General features: G+C 41.5%; 1 protein-coding gene across 1 annotated transcript in view; it reads left to right on the top strand.

The window, feature by feature from the left end:
- The window catches only part of TTC8 (tetratricopeptide repeat domain 8), a 41993-nt gene extending 39391 nt beyond the window's left edge, over nucleotides 1-2602 (top strand). Inside the window, exons 14-15 of the mRNA XM_072339226.1 lie at nucleotides 252-335; nucleotides 1920-2602. Coding sequence (XP_072195327.1) covers nucleotides 252-335; nucleotides 1920-2036 — 201 coding nt within the window. The 3' untranslated portion in view covers nucleotides 2037-2602. The remainder of the gene's footprint in view (nucleotides 1-251; nucleotides 336-1919) is intronic.
- Nucleotides 2603-15463: the final 12861 nt, after the last annotated feature.

The raw sequence follows: 15463 nt of genomic DNA, 5'->3' as shown, positions 1-15463 counted from the left end.
TTTATTTAAAAGTACATCCAGCCCAGAGATCCTTTTTCTATCTTTCTTTCATAGGAGAGACTATTTACAATACTCTTCAAAATGTTTGGGCAATTTAGGCTGAGCAAAACATTTGGGTGTCTGTTAAGGCCTAATAAAAGAGATCTCTGAATTCTTTCTTTCAAGAGTTATGAAGATTGCATTAGATTCTTGTTACCCACCCTCCCCTCCCTCACAGATTTTTTGACATTTTTGTTTCTTTCTGTACCCAGGCAAGAGCTTTGCTGCAGACTGCTTCATATTTAGCACCTCATATGTATGAGCCCCACTATAATTTTGCAGTACTCTCAGAGAAGGTAAGGCTCTGTCCTGTCCTTACAATCTAAAAATTGAGCCTTTGTGGGTTTGTTTTTTTTTATTGTTAGTACTTTTTTCCTTCCAGATAAGTAGGATAAAAGAAAACAAAGCGCATAAACTCAAGATAAAACTTAAGTTACGTTTTCATTTTAGTAACCAGAAGGTTTGTGTAAAAGTAGTCGTTCAGGTATTTGCTTTCAAGAGGAGCCAACTAGCTACAGAGTGTAATTCTACAAATATGCATGGAAGATGAATGATCCATTAATAATTCCATGTCTTTACATGCAGCGACTTTTTCAGACTATGAACTGATACAGTATCAAATGATTTATCATTGACTATTGAAAGAATGCCAGTTATTAAACTCATAATTTTAGTGATCTCAAATGGAATGTCTGTTCTTTAGATTTATGACCACTGAATTTTTTGTGCTGATGTTTTTTTTCCCCACAGTGATGTGTCAGACATTGAATTAACAGTGTCTGGCAGTACCACTAATAAAGAGAAACTTGTTCCAAAATTTCCTAAAATGAGGAAGAAATACTACTTGGCTTGAGCCTACGACTTCAGAATTCTGCGATGAGTTCATTTTTGTGGCAGCACAACTCCTACAGATACTTAACTACACGCATCAAGGAGAGGATAACTTATTAATTTGTAAACAAAGCTTTGTTGTGAACTGGAAGACTTTAATAATTGCATTCTATAATTACTGATTAAGGAGTAAATCCTAGTTTGCAAGTGTTATGTATTTTTTTTTGCCCAGAAGAACAGCATTGGTTGTAGGAGACAGATGGCAAGATCTCAATGCAAGCTGTTAATGCAGTGTGATAACAGATCCAGTGTAAGGGATGGTTTGCAAGACCGAACTTCTCTGGCCAGGACTGTTTTTCTTCTCTTCACAGAATTATTGCTGTACTAGAAATGTGTGTAGACTGACACACAGGCAATGAAGGTCTCACTTCCCATCCAGAAGCTATCAGTTTTTCTAGATGGGATCCCAAACATTTGGTGCTTTATTTCTGAACCCACTTTCTAAGATGCTCTCCTTGCATGCATTTCCCTCTTCCCAAAAACTGGTGGCTATTTAGGAAAAAAATGACATTGGAAACTGTGTGCAAACATAGTTCTAAGAACAGCAAAGGACTAACAAACATCTAATCAGATCTCTGATGCTGTCCCTGTCTGTGAGGAAGCAGGAAGTCACACAATTGTGACCACTGCAGGTGCCAGATCAGCTCTCTCCTTTCTCCATTAACAAGACAGCACTTCAATGAAACTTAAATCAGTTTTTCCCCTTTATGTTCCTTCTAGGTTTTCCTAGTGAAGATGCTGTACATTTTTGTCTGTTCTCCAAGTCAGGCAGGATATGAATGTACTGTCTTGGTGTGCCTCTCCCATTAAAAATAAACAAATAAATTACACTTCTGACTTTTTCTTCTGAACCCTTGAATTAAGTATGAGGTCATTCTCAGGACCAGCTACGTTTAAACATTAGTGAGCATCAGAAATGTACTGCACAAGATGTAAGATACAAATGTTGTCATGCTTGTATTTACAAAACTATTTTGTCTATTGTACAGGTTGGAGATTTTCAGAGGAGTTACATGGCTGCTCAGAAGTCAGAGGAAGCATTTCCAGGCCACGCTGATACGCAACAACTCATCAAACAACTAAAAGAGCGCTTTGCTATGCTCTGATGATGTGTTTTTGAACGTGTAAAATCAGCTTAAAGTTTGCTTATGTCCCAGATATTTTATTCTAAAAAGGTAAGCTGTAGTTAATCCATTCCTGTTGTAAAATCTATGCTACTTAGAGTAGCAGGAAAGGTTTGGGAGTCCTCATTAGCTTCTGTTATCTTACAACAGCTAGAAAACACATTTCACTTCTATACAACTGAGAACACAGAAGTGGCAGGATATTGCCGGTATGTAGACTTTCAAATAGTTATCTGATCTATTAACAAATAAGTCTACATTTAATATTAATAAACATTTCTGAAGATTTTTTTCCTGACTTTTCTGAAGAAAAGAAAGTTTTCATACGTTCTTGTGTGACAGTCTGCTGAGCCACACAGAATAAGGATAGTTTGTAACAAGTCTTCAGACTTGGCTCTTGGTAGAATACTTATTATACTTTCTTACTGAATGTTACGTTTTATAGCCATGGTAAGCAAAACTGTGTTTTTTTGGTACAGAGAAATAACAGAAGTTCTTATATTCCTTGTTGTACATTATGAATTAAATAAATTCCAGTATGTATGGTTTGTCGCTTTTATTTATGTAAGTTAAAATTACATCCTTATTACCTTGAAAGTAAGAGTCAGAGGCTGTAAACTATTGTGAATTACAGCAGAGGTGGTACTAAGCAAAATAGGTATTCCTCTCTACCTAAAAGAGAGACCTTAATCTTCATTTCAGTGAGGGAAAAAGATCTATAAGAGTCTTGCTAAGTGCCTACTAACAGTTGGGAACAAAACACTGGTTGGGTGGTTACCTGTGCTCCCCCTACCCTGGTAAGCAGGGCTTTAAGGACAATTTAACTTTTTCCACGTTGATCTTTTTACTGTCAGAACATTCTCACGAGCCAATTATAACAGAACCTTATTTGCCAGTTGTCATTATATAAACAAGGTTTTACTTTTTGCTAAAGAGGAAGAATTTACAGGGAACCTCCATACTTTGATCTGTTACTTATGTCTTTCCAATTGACAGTGCTAAACTTAGGAAGCTATTGGAAAAGAAAACGTTTTAGCAGTTTAAACACAACTGTAGAGAATTTTTGAATGTCATATTATTGATTCAAAGTATTCTTAAAATTGCAGAGTAAATAAGATTATTTCTACATGAAGTGGAACTGAAACTAGTAATAGAAATTAAGGTTTTAATCCACCGTGTGACAGTTCACTTGTTCCTCATAAGTGCTCATACGATCCCACCTACTGTGATCACTGCTCAAGTTGATGCACTGAATACCTCTTCATTTTAGCAAATAGTACTCCTCGGAACATAGACCCGATATCATTATTCTCTTGATATCAATCCAAAATACTGGGTTTTGAAAGGAGAATATATGATAAGGAATTCATGGCACAAGATTCTTTTGTAAATTAATTTACAAAAGCACGCACTGCTAAGTGAGAATTAAAACCTTTTTAGCTCTAACATGCAGCATTTGCAAGTCCTTCCAAATACATCTCACGTGGTGTGTTTTGATTGCCCCAAAAGGCAGCAGCTATTTCCTTTGTTGTCCTTTCATACCCCAAAGCATTTTTATTATTTTTTCCACAGCTAGTACGCACACAAACTAAATCAAATATGGTAACAAGAACAGCACTGCAGTGAAACAACAGATGAATGAGCAGGCTGTTTGTCGTGGAAGAATCTTTCGATTTTGTTTTATGTTAATTCAGCGCAAGCTCTGATGAACAGATGAATCGGCAGGCCCTGGGGCAAACTGCCCTCAGTTAATTTAGTACGACGCAGCATAGCACAGTGCATCAGAATCTGTATTCATCTCTGTGGTAGAATCGAGTTAGGACGGTGTGACCTTAATATTGTAGGCAGCATTTCTGTAACACAGAAATCATTTTTCATCTAACCTGTATCACAGCTCCAGCTGTGTCCAGCCAGCATTCATAAGGCCCCTTGGGAGTAAAAAAACCATGAAATGTAAGAAAACAACACAATTTCTCAATCTACTGGGGAGATGATGACAACATCATCTGATGAGAGACAACATTGTCTGGAATGAAACCGCTAAAGCAGATTGATGGGAGGGCTTGAAGCTTCTACCTCCCTATAGTAAAGGTTTGCATAGTTTATAGTTGCTAACACCAATTCCAGTTGGTCTCTAGACAAGCCCTGTTATTGTACAATGGACGAATCCATTTGAAAGTTCATAATGAAGAGAGAGGTTTATTAATGAATTTTGATTGTGTTGAAGGATGGCAGAGCCGTAACAGCAGTCACAAAACTGATTGAAATGTGGATCATTTTGTCTGCAAACAGCAGTCTCGGAGAACACTGGAAAGTATAAGAGCAGTTTGCCAATAGGTGCCAGTTCAGTCAATCTAAAACTACAGACAACTGTCCTATTATCTCTTTCTCTCCTTTTGATTGTTCCCTGTTTTTGTAGGCTAGAGAATCTGGGTCACTCAGATCTCTGGTAATACCACCTGGGCCAAATTTTCTAAACCATTTATTCTTTTTAATGAACCCAGTTTGTGCTTATTAGTGATTACCTTCCAGAGCTGCATCAAGTTTTGATAAAAAAAAAAGCCACAGTACCTTCTGTGAAAGATTTTATATTTGATCACTCCCCCTTCTGTATGTTTGTCCTCCTAATGGGTGACTGGATGTTCATTTGACTGCTCCCTTTCACCCGCCCCTTGCCTTGTGTCTACTCCTCACAGCCCAGCACCAGTAGGACCACGGCCATTTTGCCTTCCCCAGCAATGCTAGTGTGTGCAAATGCCATCTGTGACTGTTATTTTTGACTAAATAAATTGTTTACCTACAATGGGCAGCAAAAATACAGAGCTTAGAAGAATCTTTCACACCAACCTACTTGCCCAAACTAGGACATGTATCTTCCATCCAAACAGCGAGAAACAGTTGCCATGAAAACTTCCTGGCAGGTATCAGCTACACCCCTTGAGCAAAGTTCAAACTGGACAGTTTGAAATGCAGGTCAAAAATCAGTTCAAGTGAAAAAGCAGGTGCCAACCAGAACACTGAATAAGCTGAGTAAAAGACTTGGTGAGATGCCATCCTCTTCTGCCTTATCCCAAGCTCCGAACTGCCATTTATCACACATTTGGATGGGACTGTGCAAACACTGCAATACACAGTGTGAGATACAAAGCTGCTGTGGAATCAAATAAGGGGTGAACTTTCCTCAGAGGATCTGAACAAATTTAGTTCACACGATTTTTTTCTGGTTGCTGGAATTTATTAAAAGTTTAGTACTGCTGTGAATGTACAGTTCCCTGCAGATGAATGTGCCTATACATGAAATTCTGCACTGCTGGGCTCTGCTGGCTAGAGCAGTATTTTACTGATATCCCAGCCATCATTAGGAAAACAAACAAACTGAGCAGAAGGTAGATACAGAATGGAAAATGCCCTTCCCTCTTGAAATCAAAACTAAGAATTTCTTTGTGATTCAGAAGATGAAGGAAGCAAAAGCCAAGAAACCCTGATGCTCAGATTCAGACAGACAACATGTATGTCTAGTTACTCCCCAATAGAATTAAAATTCCCATGCTGAGAAGATAGATAGTTGTGTTATTAACTCCCCTATTTACAGTTTCAGAGCTTAGGAGTGCTCAGAAGCTACAAACATTCAGAAGCATTTGTAAATGGGTTGAATGTGGGAGAAAGGAATTCAGTAGCAAAGCAATCAAATAAAGATACCCTGAATTATGCTGAGTTAACTATATAATCCATATGAGTAGTATATTAACCTCCTCCCTTCTACTGCTTAGTTATAGCAACTGCTTCTGTACACCACCTTCTCCCTTCTTCTGTTTAGTTTACAAAGGAGTCATGAAGGTTTACCTGATAAAGACTTTCTAGATAGATAGTAGGTCTGCAAAGAACAGGTCTAAAAAATTACTTCAAATCACTGAGTTTATTATAAAGTACTGTTACCAACATTATGTGCTTTATGTATAATTGTATACACGAACATAACAGCACATACACAGATGCGGTTTATCTCCATTTCCTTTTTCACAGATATTGCCTGCAAAACTGTATTTCTTCAAAGGTAGGTCTTAAAGTCAGAAGGAATGAGATGGAAAAAGAAACAGCAGGACAGAAACTCCGCTAAGCACAGTGGAAAGGGCAAACTCATTACAAGCCAGGAAACTTGGGCTAAGGAAGGAGACAACCCTAGTGATATCATCTCATTTTCAGCTTATTCAGTAGCCATTTCATCTTACTAAATAGCAGAGATTTTACGTTTTAGCCTTGGTATTGTTTCACACTGCTAACAGTTCTGTATTTTGCCACATTGATACCTTGTAGCTCCTTCATAGCCATTGAAGTAGTTACCTAATTCAGCCTTACGTACAGTAGATTCAGACTATGCTAATCAAGGGTCAAGAGATTTTGCTTTGTTTGTAGATGAGATAGAAAAGCAAATTTAGGAACACATCCTAAAGCTATTACTTTGAGCTATCATCAGTCAACAGTACAGGGGTCCAGACAGAATTGTAATCTTCTAAAATATATGGCCACTGATTCGGCCTTAGTTGGTAGAAGAAAAACAAATGCGTATTTCTGTCCTAGCTTCTGAGCATTTAATTACTGGTTTCTCCAGAGATACCATTGTGGAAGGCCTAGTAGGAAAACCTTAAAAGCTTCTGACTTCTGCCTGCAAGTTTTCAGCATCTAAGGTAGAAGCTCAATAACATTCCCAAGCATTTATTTATTATGGCATTCAACTGTAGCTACTAGGATGAATGCAAGATTTGAAGTTTGTCATAAATCCTAAAAAGGCAGCCTGATAAGCAGAAGACCCCATGCCATGCCAATCTTCAAAGCAAGCAAGCAACCAAATAAACAAATGAAAAGCAACAAGAACACAGAATCTTTCCTTTCCCGTGCACACCCTGACTTAAGTCACATCATTATCATCTGTAACTTCTCATCACATTATCTTGCTGGACCCAACTGTGCTGCAACATAAGTCAGTCATGTTATGTCAACTACCATAGACTGTAAGCAAATTCCTTTCTGTCTAAATATCTGTTGTTTCTAGACAAATGGAAGGTACTTCAGGCACAAGCCTCTTGGACAAAGAGCATGAGAAAACCTGCAAAGTATTATTTAGACAAGAAAAAAAAAACCAACAACATTATTCTGTTAAACCTCTGGGTCTCCTAGAGATTGTCACCCAGTAACACAGCAGGCTTTGCGAAGATCAGGTTCTGCTGCAGCACATTAACATGTTTGTAACCACATGCAAACAGACAAGTTTTGCCCATAGAAGTCTATTCAAGCACCCTGAGGAAACAACCGCTCTTTGCTACACGTGACTCTAAGTTGTATGTGCTAAAAATAAGTTCTCCTTCCCCCTATGGGAGGCTCACTTTCACTCAGGTTTAAAACACCACAACACGTATTTTCACAGTGCTCAAATCATTTGTGGCATACCATACAACTGCTGATCTTCAAGGGCTCCACAAAGCAGAGAGGAACATCAAGTTGCCACCTTTCTGAGAACAGCACAATTCTTGTCTTTGTAGCCATGCATGTTAAATATTGAAGCTAGATACTGACACGTTATAACATTGTTCTGCTGCAGCAGGACATCCTATCACCAGGCACACCGGGTTTAACATTTTTGTGTTTCACCATAGCAAAGGAGCAACAAACAGGAAAGATACAAGCATTCCCTCTTCTTCCTCCCTTACACAAGACAAAGCAAGTAGTCAGCAATGCTCTTCCCATCAGTCAACTGACTGTACCTGTAGAACAACTTTTTTTTTTCCCTATTCCTGATTTTGGAGAGTTTTTTAATCAATATTTTTGTCACTAACTAGGTAGTGGAACTGCTTATAGTAGAGAAGCAGTAGATGCAAATGCACCTCTTAATTACCGAGAAATAAGAGCACTCACAGTGAGCACTTCTCAGTGGACAAGGAGAAACCACGCTGCAGTGCCCCCCAGCCACGCTCAGAGCTAGTTTCCAACATAGACAAGCATTGGTATGAACATAACAACTCCAGCAGATAAACATACACTCAATAAAAAGCACAATAAACCAAGAATAGCCCAGACAGTTGTTTTAAGACTTGTCTTACCTTTAAAAGAACACCACTGAGAAGATCTTGACACCCCAAAACTTCTCCTCACTCCTGAAGGCCCAGGAGGCCACTCTTATCTTTCATGGCTAACACCTGGGAGGCACAGGTGCTGATAAAGCTTCTAGTGGGGCTAAAAGGGAGCATTAACCCCTTCCTAGAGTTACAGCCTGCCTGATTAGTTAGCAGGCAGCTGAAGTAAGAAATACCTTTGGCTTCTAGAATAAGAGCTGCAAAAGTCATGCTGTTTTTTTTAAAGCAGACTGGAAATAGAAATAATTTCTGATTTGTGTTACAAAACAACCTAAGTATCACTAATGAATAGCAAGCACAGTTTCTCCTCTTCTTTCAGTTTTCAGTTTTATGACCTAGTTTTATCCTTTCTCTCAGGATGTGTTCATCCTGCCACAGTTTGTCTGCTTCGTGACTTCATGTTCTGTTTCCAGGCAATTTTGCCTGTATGACCCCAAAAGCATTTCTTTGCTCTTGCAGCTGCAGAAGGCATCAGCCTGCTTTTTCTCAAAGAAAAGCGTTCCTCAGACAAGAGTCATAGAATCATAGAATGGCTTGGGCTGGAAAGGACCACAAAGATTATTTAGTTCCAACCCCTCTGCTGTGGGCAGAGTTGCTAATTACTAGATCAAGGTGCCCAGGGCCCCATCCAACCTGTTCCAGTGCCTCACCAGCCTCTCATTGAAAAACTTTCCCCTGACATCTAATCTAAATCTCTCCTCCTTTACCTTAAAACCATTCCCCCTTGTCCTATCACTGTCTACCGATGTAAACAATTGATGACTGTCCTGCTTATATAGCCTTCATATGGAATGGAACAGGAGGGCATCACCATTTTGTGCATGTGCAGAACCTGAGCAAGCAGCTGCCCAGACAGATATTTAGAGACAGCAAACAAAAAGGCGACTGCTCACCCTGGGCTCCGAGTGCAAACAGAGAAGAAGAAAATGTCAAATCTGCATAAACCCTGCATGGCTCCCTGATGGTATCAAAACACCTCTTTTGATCAGCATCTTCTCACTACAGAAAAGCTGAAGTAACCTTTCCTTTCTTTTCCTTTCTATTTTTTTTTTTTTTTCAGAAAATATTCCCCTTCTAATCCTAATGGCATTTTGACTTGGTAAAAATGCAGTCTGCTGCCAGACCTGCATATAATAATATTGTTCAGATCTTACATCCATTCAGTTCCTTCTCAAAAACATCACTGTTTCCCAGCCATATTTTTCTCATGAACTACAGAATAAATTGTCCGCTGTTCATTCTGCAAATGTGCAATGCATAGTGGCAAAGTAATCACCGGTAGAGTCAGAAAACTCCTGGAACATAACAATTAATGATGAATTCTGATATCTAAGAGTAAATATTCTGCTGCTACAAAATGAGAAATGAAGATAACAAAAACCCGCATTGCCCTGGAGGCAAACTGCGCTGCCTCAGGAGTTGCTGCTATCACAGGGATACAAGATATTTGTCAAGATACAAAATAGTTTTATGTCAAATAAATTATTCATACAGCCATTGCTCATCACAGATCCTCTCTTCACGCTCTTTCACATACAGAGATAAGAGTCTGCTGTTCACTCTGTTATTACGAACATCACAATAGCTGTTAAATCTTCACAGAGGCCGTTTTCTGAGGTAGTCCCTATAGCACACTTCCACTCCAAATCAGTAGAAGGCCACAGGGCAAGAATTAGCAAAATATCTTCCGTGAAAAGGATGTTTTTTTGAGGAAGGAAATCATATGTTCAGTGTGGCTAAAGCTCGCTGTTACGAGATGCACAGCCCCTCGTGAGAGCCAGCCTGTTCATTCATCCATCAGCAGCTGGAGTCCTGGCAGCCGTTCTGCCATTATAAGAATAGCAGATTACCTGCTGGTAATTTCACCTTCTGGAGGGGACCCGCTGCTCTGAATCTGAATGCTGGAGAAGACGTGGCCACTCTCCCTGACCTGTGGGCCTCTCAAGAGAGCAGCTGCTAGACATGGTGCAGGAGTCAGCCTGCAGGCAGTTCTGGCCCAGTTCTGGCCCTGCAAGCCCAAATAGGACCAAAATGGGGAGGAATCAACACAACAGTAGTTTGCCAGGTGCTTTGTTTTCAGAGATATGAAATAGAACAGATAGAAGCAAATCCAGTATTTTGTACCTGCAGGATCACAACGCTGCTCCCTGTGTGATGCAGAGTGCAGGTACAGAGTGCCCACCTCAGCACACCTTTATCTGGAAAAAAAATTCCAGATGAGGGATAAAGTCATGGAGTGGGACACACACAGTGCAGTTGGACTTAGTTTCTGACTAAACTAAGGATGAGAGCTAAGAGAAAGAAATATCTGCCATTTGCAAAGCCAAGCATTGCAGCGGAAATGAGGGAGAGTCACGCTCTCCTGGGTGAGCACAGCTCAGACCCTTTCAGCGTGCTGTTTCCTGAAATACTGCTTTCCACAGCACTCTGCACCCGGCCTACAAAAGTGGAAGTAATCTGAGCTGCACAGTTGACTTAAGCTCTGATAAAACACTCTGCTGTGTTACTGTCAGTGTGCCAGTAAATGTCATTGTGTTTTTTTCTGGAATACACCACATTAGAAAACCTTCTGGGGTAGAACCTGAACCTCCTCACTGGGCTCATCAGCAGATGAAGTCCTCCCACCCCTCCTGTGTGCCCCTGGCACAGCAGCTCCCAGTCCCTACTTATGTCCACAAGGTAAAGCAGTGTCCGTGTGCTGGCGGGCTGCCTTTTCCCTTTTCCATGCAGAATTGTTCAGTCTTCCCCAAGAGTAAGTGGTGCGAGGCCTCAGCACACTGTCATGGTGTTGCACTGCAAGATATCTTTTTGGCAGCTCGGGATTTTGTGATGCACAGCCTGCACCCCATGCAACCACTGGCAGCGAGTGAGCATGGGCCAGACTCCAGCCAAACCCAGGGCAGACAGACGGGCTCAACTCAGGGGGGCTGAATTACCTTAAACATTTCTCTTCCTGATAGCTCAGCACTTCTCTCATAACAACAACGAAGTATAGTTATTTTCACCCACCAGGTGTTGTGAAATTAATTATGAATGGCTTTGAGTTCATTACGTGAGAGGAGCGAATAGAAGCGTGGCTATTATTTTTAATAATGCACAGGTAATAATTTATTTAACATTTCCTGAAATTGGGTTCCTGAACCCAATTGCACTTTTCTGCTCTGTCTGCGACTTCTCTCATGAAAGCTGACAATGAGCTGTGAAGTTTCTTGTTGGTGGGGTTTTCTTTTCCTTTTTTGAGGTAATGAGATACTGCATCTCAGCCATTAGTGCTGTGACATCTGTTCCCTTAAATAAAGGATGTCGAGTTTAAATGGAATATGTCATGAAAGGAAAAGAACGAAACAGCTACTTTGTAAACATAATCTGCTAAATCCAGTTACCAAATTTAGTCATAGTTCTCTGCAATGAATTTATTCTGTGTTATAATGCATTCATTTCAAGGCCACGGTGTTCGGGTAGAGCTCAGATAGACAGATTAACACTGAATGCTATGTGCTGCACTATGTGTCTACAGAATCTGCTTGTGCTTCAAAATGACAGAAAGGCAGCACACATTCATTTAGATGACACTGAGCTACATAAAAGGAAAATATTTTTCCAGGCAGAAAAGAAACAAATAACAATGTGCCCCGTGCATAATCTGCACTGCAGATGTACACTCCTGTCTGGAGTGAAGCAAGTTCTCAGAGGCACTATGCAGCAGAAAAATAGATGCACCAGCCCAGTTTGGGATTCCATAAATGGGACAGATAGAGGTAAGGAAAGTTGTGGTTGAGGGGTGGTGGTTGATGGTGTCTGCCCAAATACACACAGGATGCCAGTCTCAAGGAGCAAACAGTCATCACTGATTATAAAACAGAGTCACGGTGCACAGACGCACACGCACATGTAATCTCATAAGATTTTATATGTGTATATACACATATTCCATATGAACCAGACACCTTTCCAGTCTCCCATAACTCCTAGGACATGTGCCCAGTGAAGCGGTGAGCTCTTGTTAACACAGCCTGCATGACTGTGCTATACCAACAAATAATTTGTGTTATGGGGGGGCACCACCTTGTTTGCTGAACACTCACTGTCATCTGCTCAGATTTATCATTGTTTCTTCTTTGTCCTCTTCTTGTCCTTGTCTGTAGGAGGGATTTCCTATGCAGCCCAAGGAACTCCACACTGTATTACTGCAAGGGACATCACCTTTCACAGCTGGCTCCTGAGCAGCTGCACAATGACAAATAAGAGAGAGGAAAATAGCACACATCAAAGAAGAGGAAGAACGGCTTAGAACACAAACATAAACAAGAAGAAAATGTCAGATGCTGCCTAGAGAGAATTTTTCTCCCATGTAAGTGTAATCAGAGCTGTAACACTGGGTTTTCTGGCAGCCTCTAGCCTGCGGTAACTAAATCTACGTGTATGGGGTGGAACAGCAGAGTCCCAGGCAAGGGTCAGAAGTTCACTGTGGCTGTGGACATGCGGATGGGTGGTGAGGAGCACAAGCTCAGCAGCGGCAGTGGGTGTGGGTCTGGTGGGTACCATGGCTGTGCCATACTGGAGGCACAACAACTGTTGGGGCCTATGTGGGGAGGCAGGGGGAGGCAGTGCATAGGGGTGCGGGGGGACTGAGGTCTGGGGTTGGGAGACTTATCTCACACAGGCAGAGGTCAGGTTTGGCAGGGCTGAGCAGGAAACAAAAGCCTATCTGGTCTCCCTGGGCTGGGAAAGTGTCAGTACCAGAGATCATTTTAACAGTAGCAATGTTTATATAAATACTCTCCATAAGCCATATTATGAGTATGAGGCAGGGAAGTTAGCAGCATGCTGACTGCTGTGGGGTGAATGAGGAAGTGCTGCTCCCCATTGTACTTATGACCAGAAATGTCCAGCAGCAACCCAAACACCTGCTTACAAGCTAAGGACGAAGCCATCTGCTTGGCCCAGAGGCTCTGCAGCTGCCACTGTGGGGTGACGCTGCAGGGAACACCACTGTGCTCCCATAACAGCAGCCAGTGCTCACCTTGCACAGAAAACACAAGAGAGACAGTGGCTGTGATGGTGAGGGGAATACAGCACACATTTAGGAAGGCAAACCCTTCTGCTGCAAAGAGAAAGGAGAGAGGTCTGTTTGTTTTCCAGCCTAGGTTTCATACTCCCTTACCACCAAGCAAACCTGCAGGTTATACATGCTGCCTCATTGCATTGACTTCACTCTTTCTCTGTGTAGTCTCCAGACTCATAAAAGAACTGAAGACTCCCCTAAGATACAATGAATTTCCTTCACATCTGTGGCCTTTTCATTTCCAATGGTAATACATAGTAATTCTTAGTAAAAACAGAGAGGCAGAATCTCCATTAGCTGTACCAAAGAAGAAAAGGGAGATGTCTGATTGACCTGTCTGATCTGCATGTTGTGGCTGCATAGCAAACAGGCTCCATCAGCACATAATTGCCTTCACTGTGGAAGAGCCCTTGACTCAACTGAGGCTGGTACTTACTGTGCTGGGTACAGACATCTATTAAGAGACAGTCCTTGTCCCCGTGAGTCATCTAAGTAGATGGAACACATTCAAAAAGGCAGGGAACAAGCAGATCCCTTGGCACCAGGAATAGGCAGACCTGATTTCCCAGGGATATTTTTTCTGAAGTGACTGTTTATATAGACTAAAAGGTAAAAATCTGGACATTTTATCTGTGATTGGGATATATAAAATAACTTTTCCTCTAGAAACCTCTGCTGTCTAATAGTTTGTTCCCACTCAGGATCCTTCCTTGCTACTCTCCTCCAGGGAATCACCTCTGGAGCATGTATAAGAAGTGAAAAAGCATTGTCTCATTCAGACCATTACCCCTCTGCCAATGTCACCAAAGCTGGAGGGACTACAGAGAGGTAGCAGCACAGGCAGCACAGTCTTGTCAAACCTCATTCCCACAGGAAAATGACACATTCCAGGTAGAGCACAAAACAGAGTGGCAAGGCTCCTTTGGTTTTATTGCTTTTTAAATGTTTGCTTATTTGTTTTCTTATTTACACCCTTTTGTGAATGGATGTGACTTTGCCTCTTAATAGAAGATGCCAGTCAAAAATCTGAAAGTCAAGAGACCCAGTTTGTACAACAAAACGGCTGTTAAAAGCTTTACATCTCATTGCACAGATACTAATGTAATCTTTGCAGACTGGGGCTTCAGAAATTGACATTTCTGTGGGAGTCTGTATGGGAGATTGGTAATCACAGCCTGAACCTCTGATTAATCAGCTGAAGTAAGTGTCGAGTCAGCTGCAGGAGCACAGGTGAGAGTGATGCAGCTGTGCTCCCGGAAGGGGTAGAGCTCGACTCCACCTCCTCTAAGACCTCATTTAAGGGCTGACCCCCACTAAGGCAGCATCTCTTGGAGATTGCTCCTCAGTGAAGACTCCCCCAGCTTCCTCAGCTAAGGCATCAGCACTGGTGAGTTTTTCTTTGCATATAACCTTTGTTTGACAGGACTAGGGGCAATGGGCTGAAACTCCAGCATAGGAAGTTCCGCACGAATGTGCGCAAGAACTTCTTTACGGTGAGGGTGACGGAGCACTGGAACAGGCTGCCCAGGGAGGTGGTGGAGTCTCCTTCTCTGGAGATATTCAAGACCCGCCTGGACGCCTACCTGTGCGACGTGGTGTAGGGAGCCTGCTTTGGCAGGGGGGTTGGACTCGATGATCTCTAGAGGTCCCTTCCAACCCCTACAATTCTGTGATTCTGTGTATATTTACCATCATCTTTGCTAGCATCTTTATATTAGCCACCTATACAGAGTCCTTTGCAGGAGAGATATGGACTGTGAGTAGGAATCAGATCCACTCCCATGATAGATTTTGTAACTTGTTATAAGCTCTCCATACCAGGCCATCCAGCATTTAGTAGCAAATACTCATCACTTATTTACCAAGCAGTGTAAAGCTTGAAAACAAATTTGAAGTCTTTGCTATCAGTAGATGCCACTTCTAGGTGCTGGACATTTCACTTTGGAGATCAAATTTGGTGCTCAGAAGATTCTCTGGGAACACAGCAAGGAGCACTGTTCAAGTTCATGACTCTAGGTGAAAGAAGAGAGAAAGAGAGGCCTTTGGCTCAGTGACAGTGGCACTTTGCAGACCTGCACTGTTGGGGGCTGGGGTGCAAGCACAGATTTCACCACCTACCCGCAGAGCTGTGTGGTGTCTTATATGGAGAGATGAGAAAAACTTTCAAAGAAGCTTTGAGAAATTAACAGTGAAACCCCAGAGACTGGAACACGTGT

This window comes from Excalfactoria chinensis, chromosome 5 (genome assembly GCF_039878825.1).
Source record: "Excalfactoria chinensis isolate bCotChi1 chromosome 5, bCotChi1.hap2, whole genome shotgun sequence".
NCBI lineage: Eukaryota > Metazoa > Chordata > Aves > Galliformes > Phasianidae > Excalfactoria > Excalfactoria chinensis.
The sequence above is the reverse complement of the archived record's forward strand: the minus strand, read 5'-3'. Positions and strand labels throughout refer to the sequence as shown.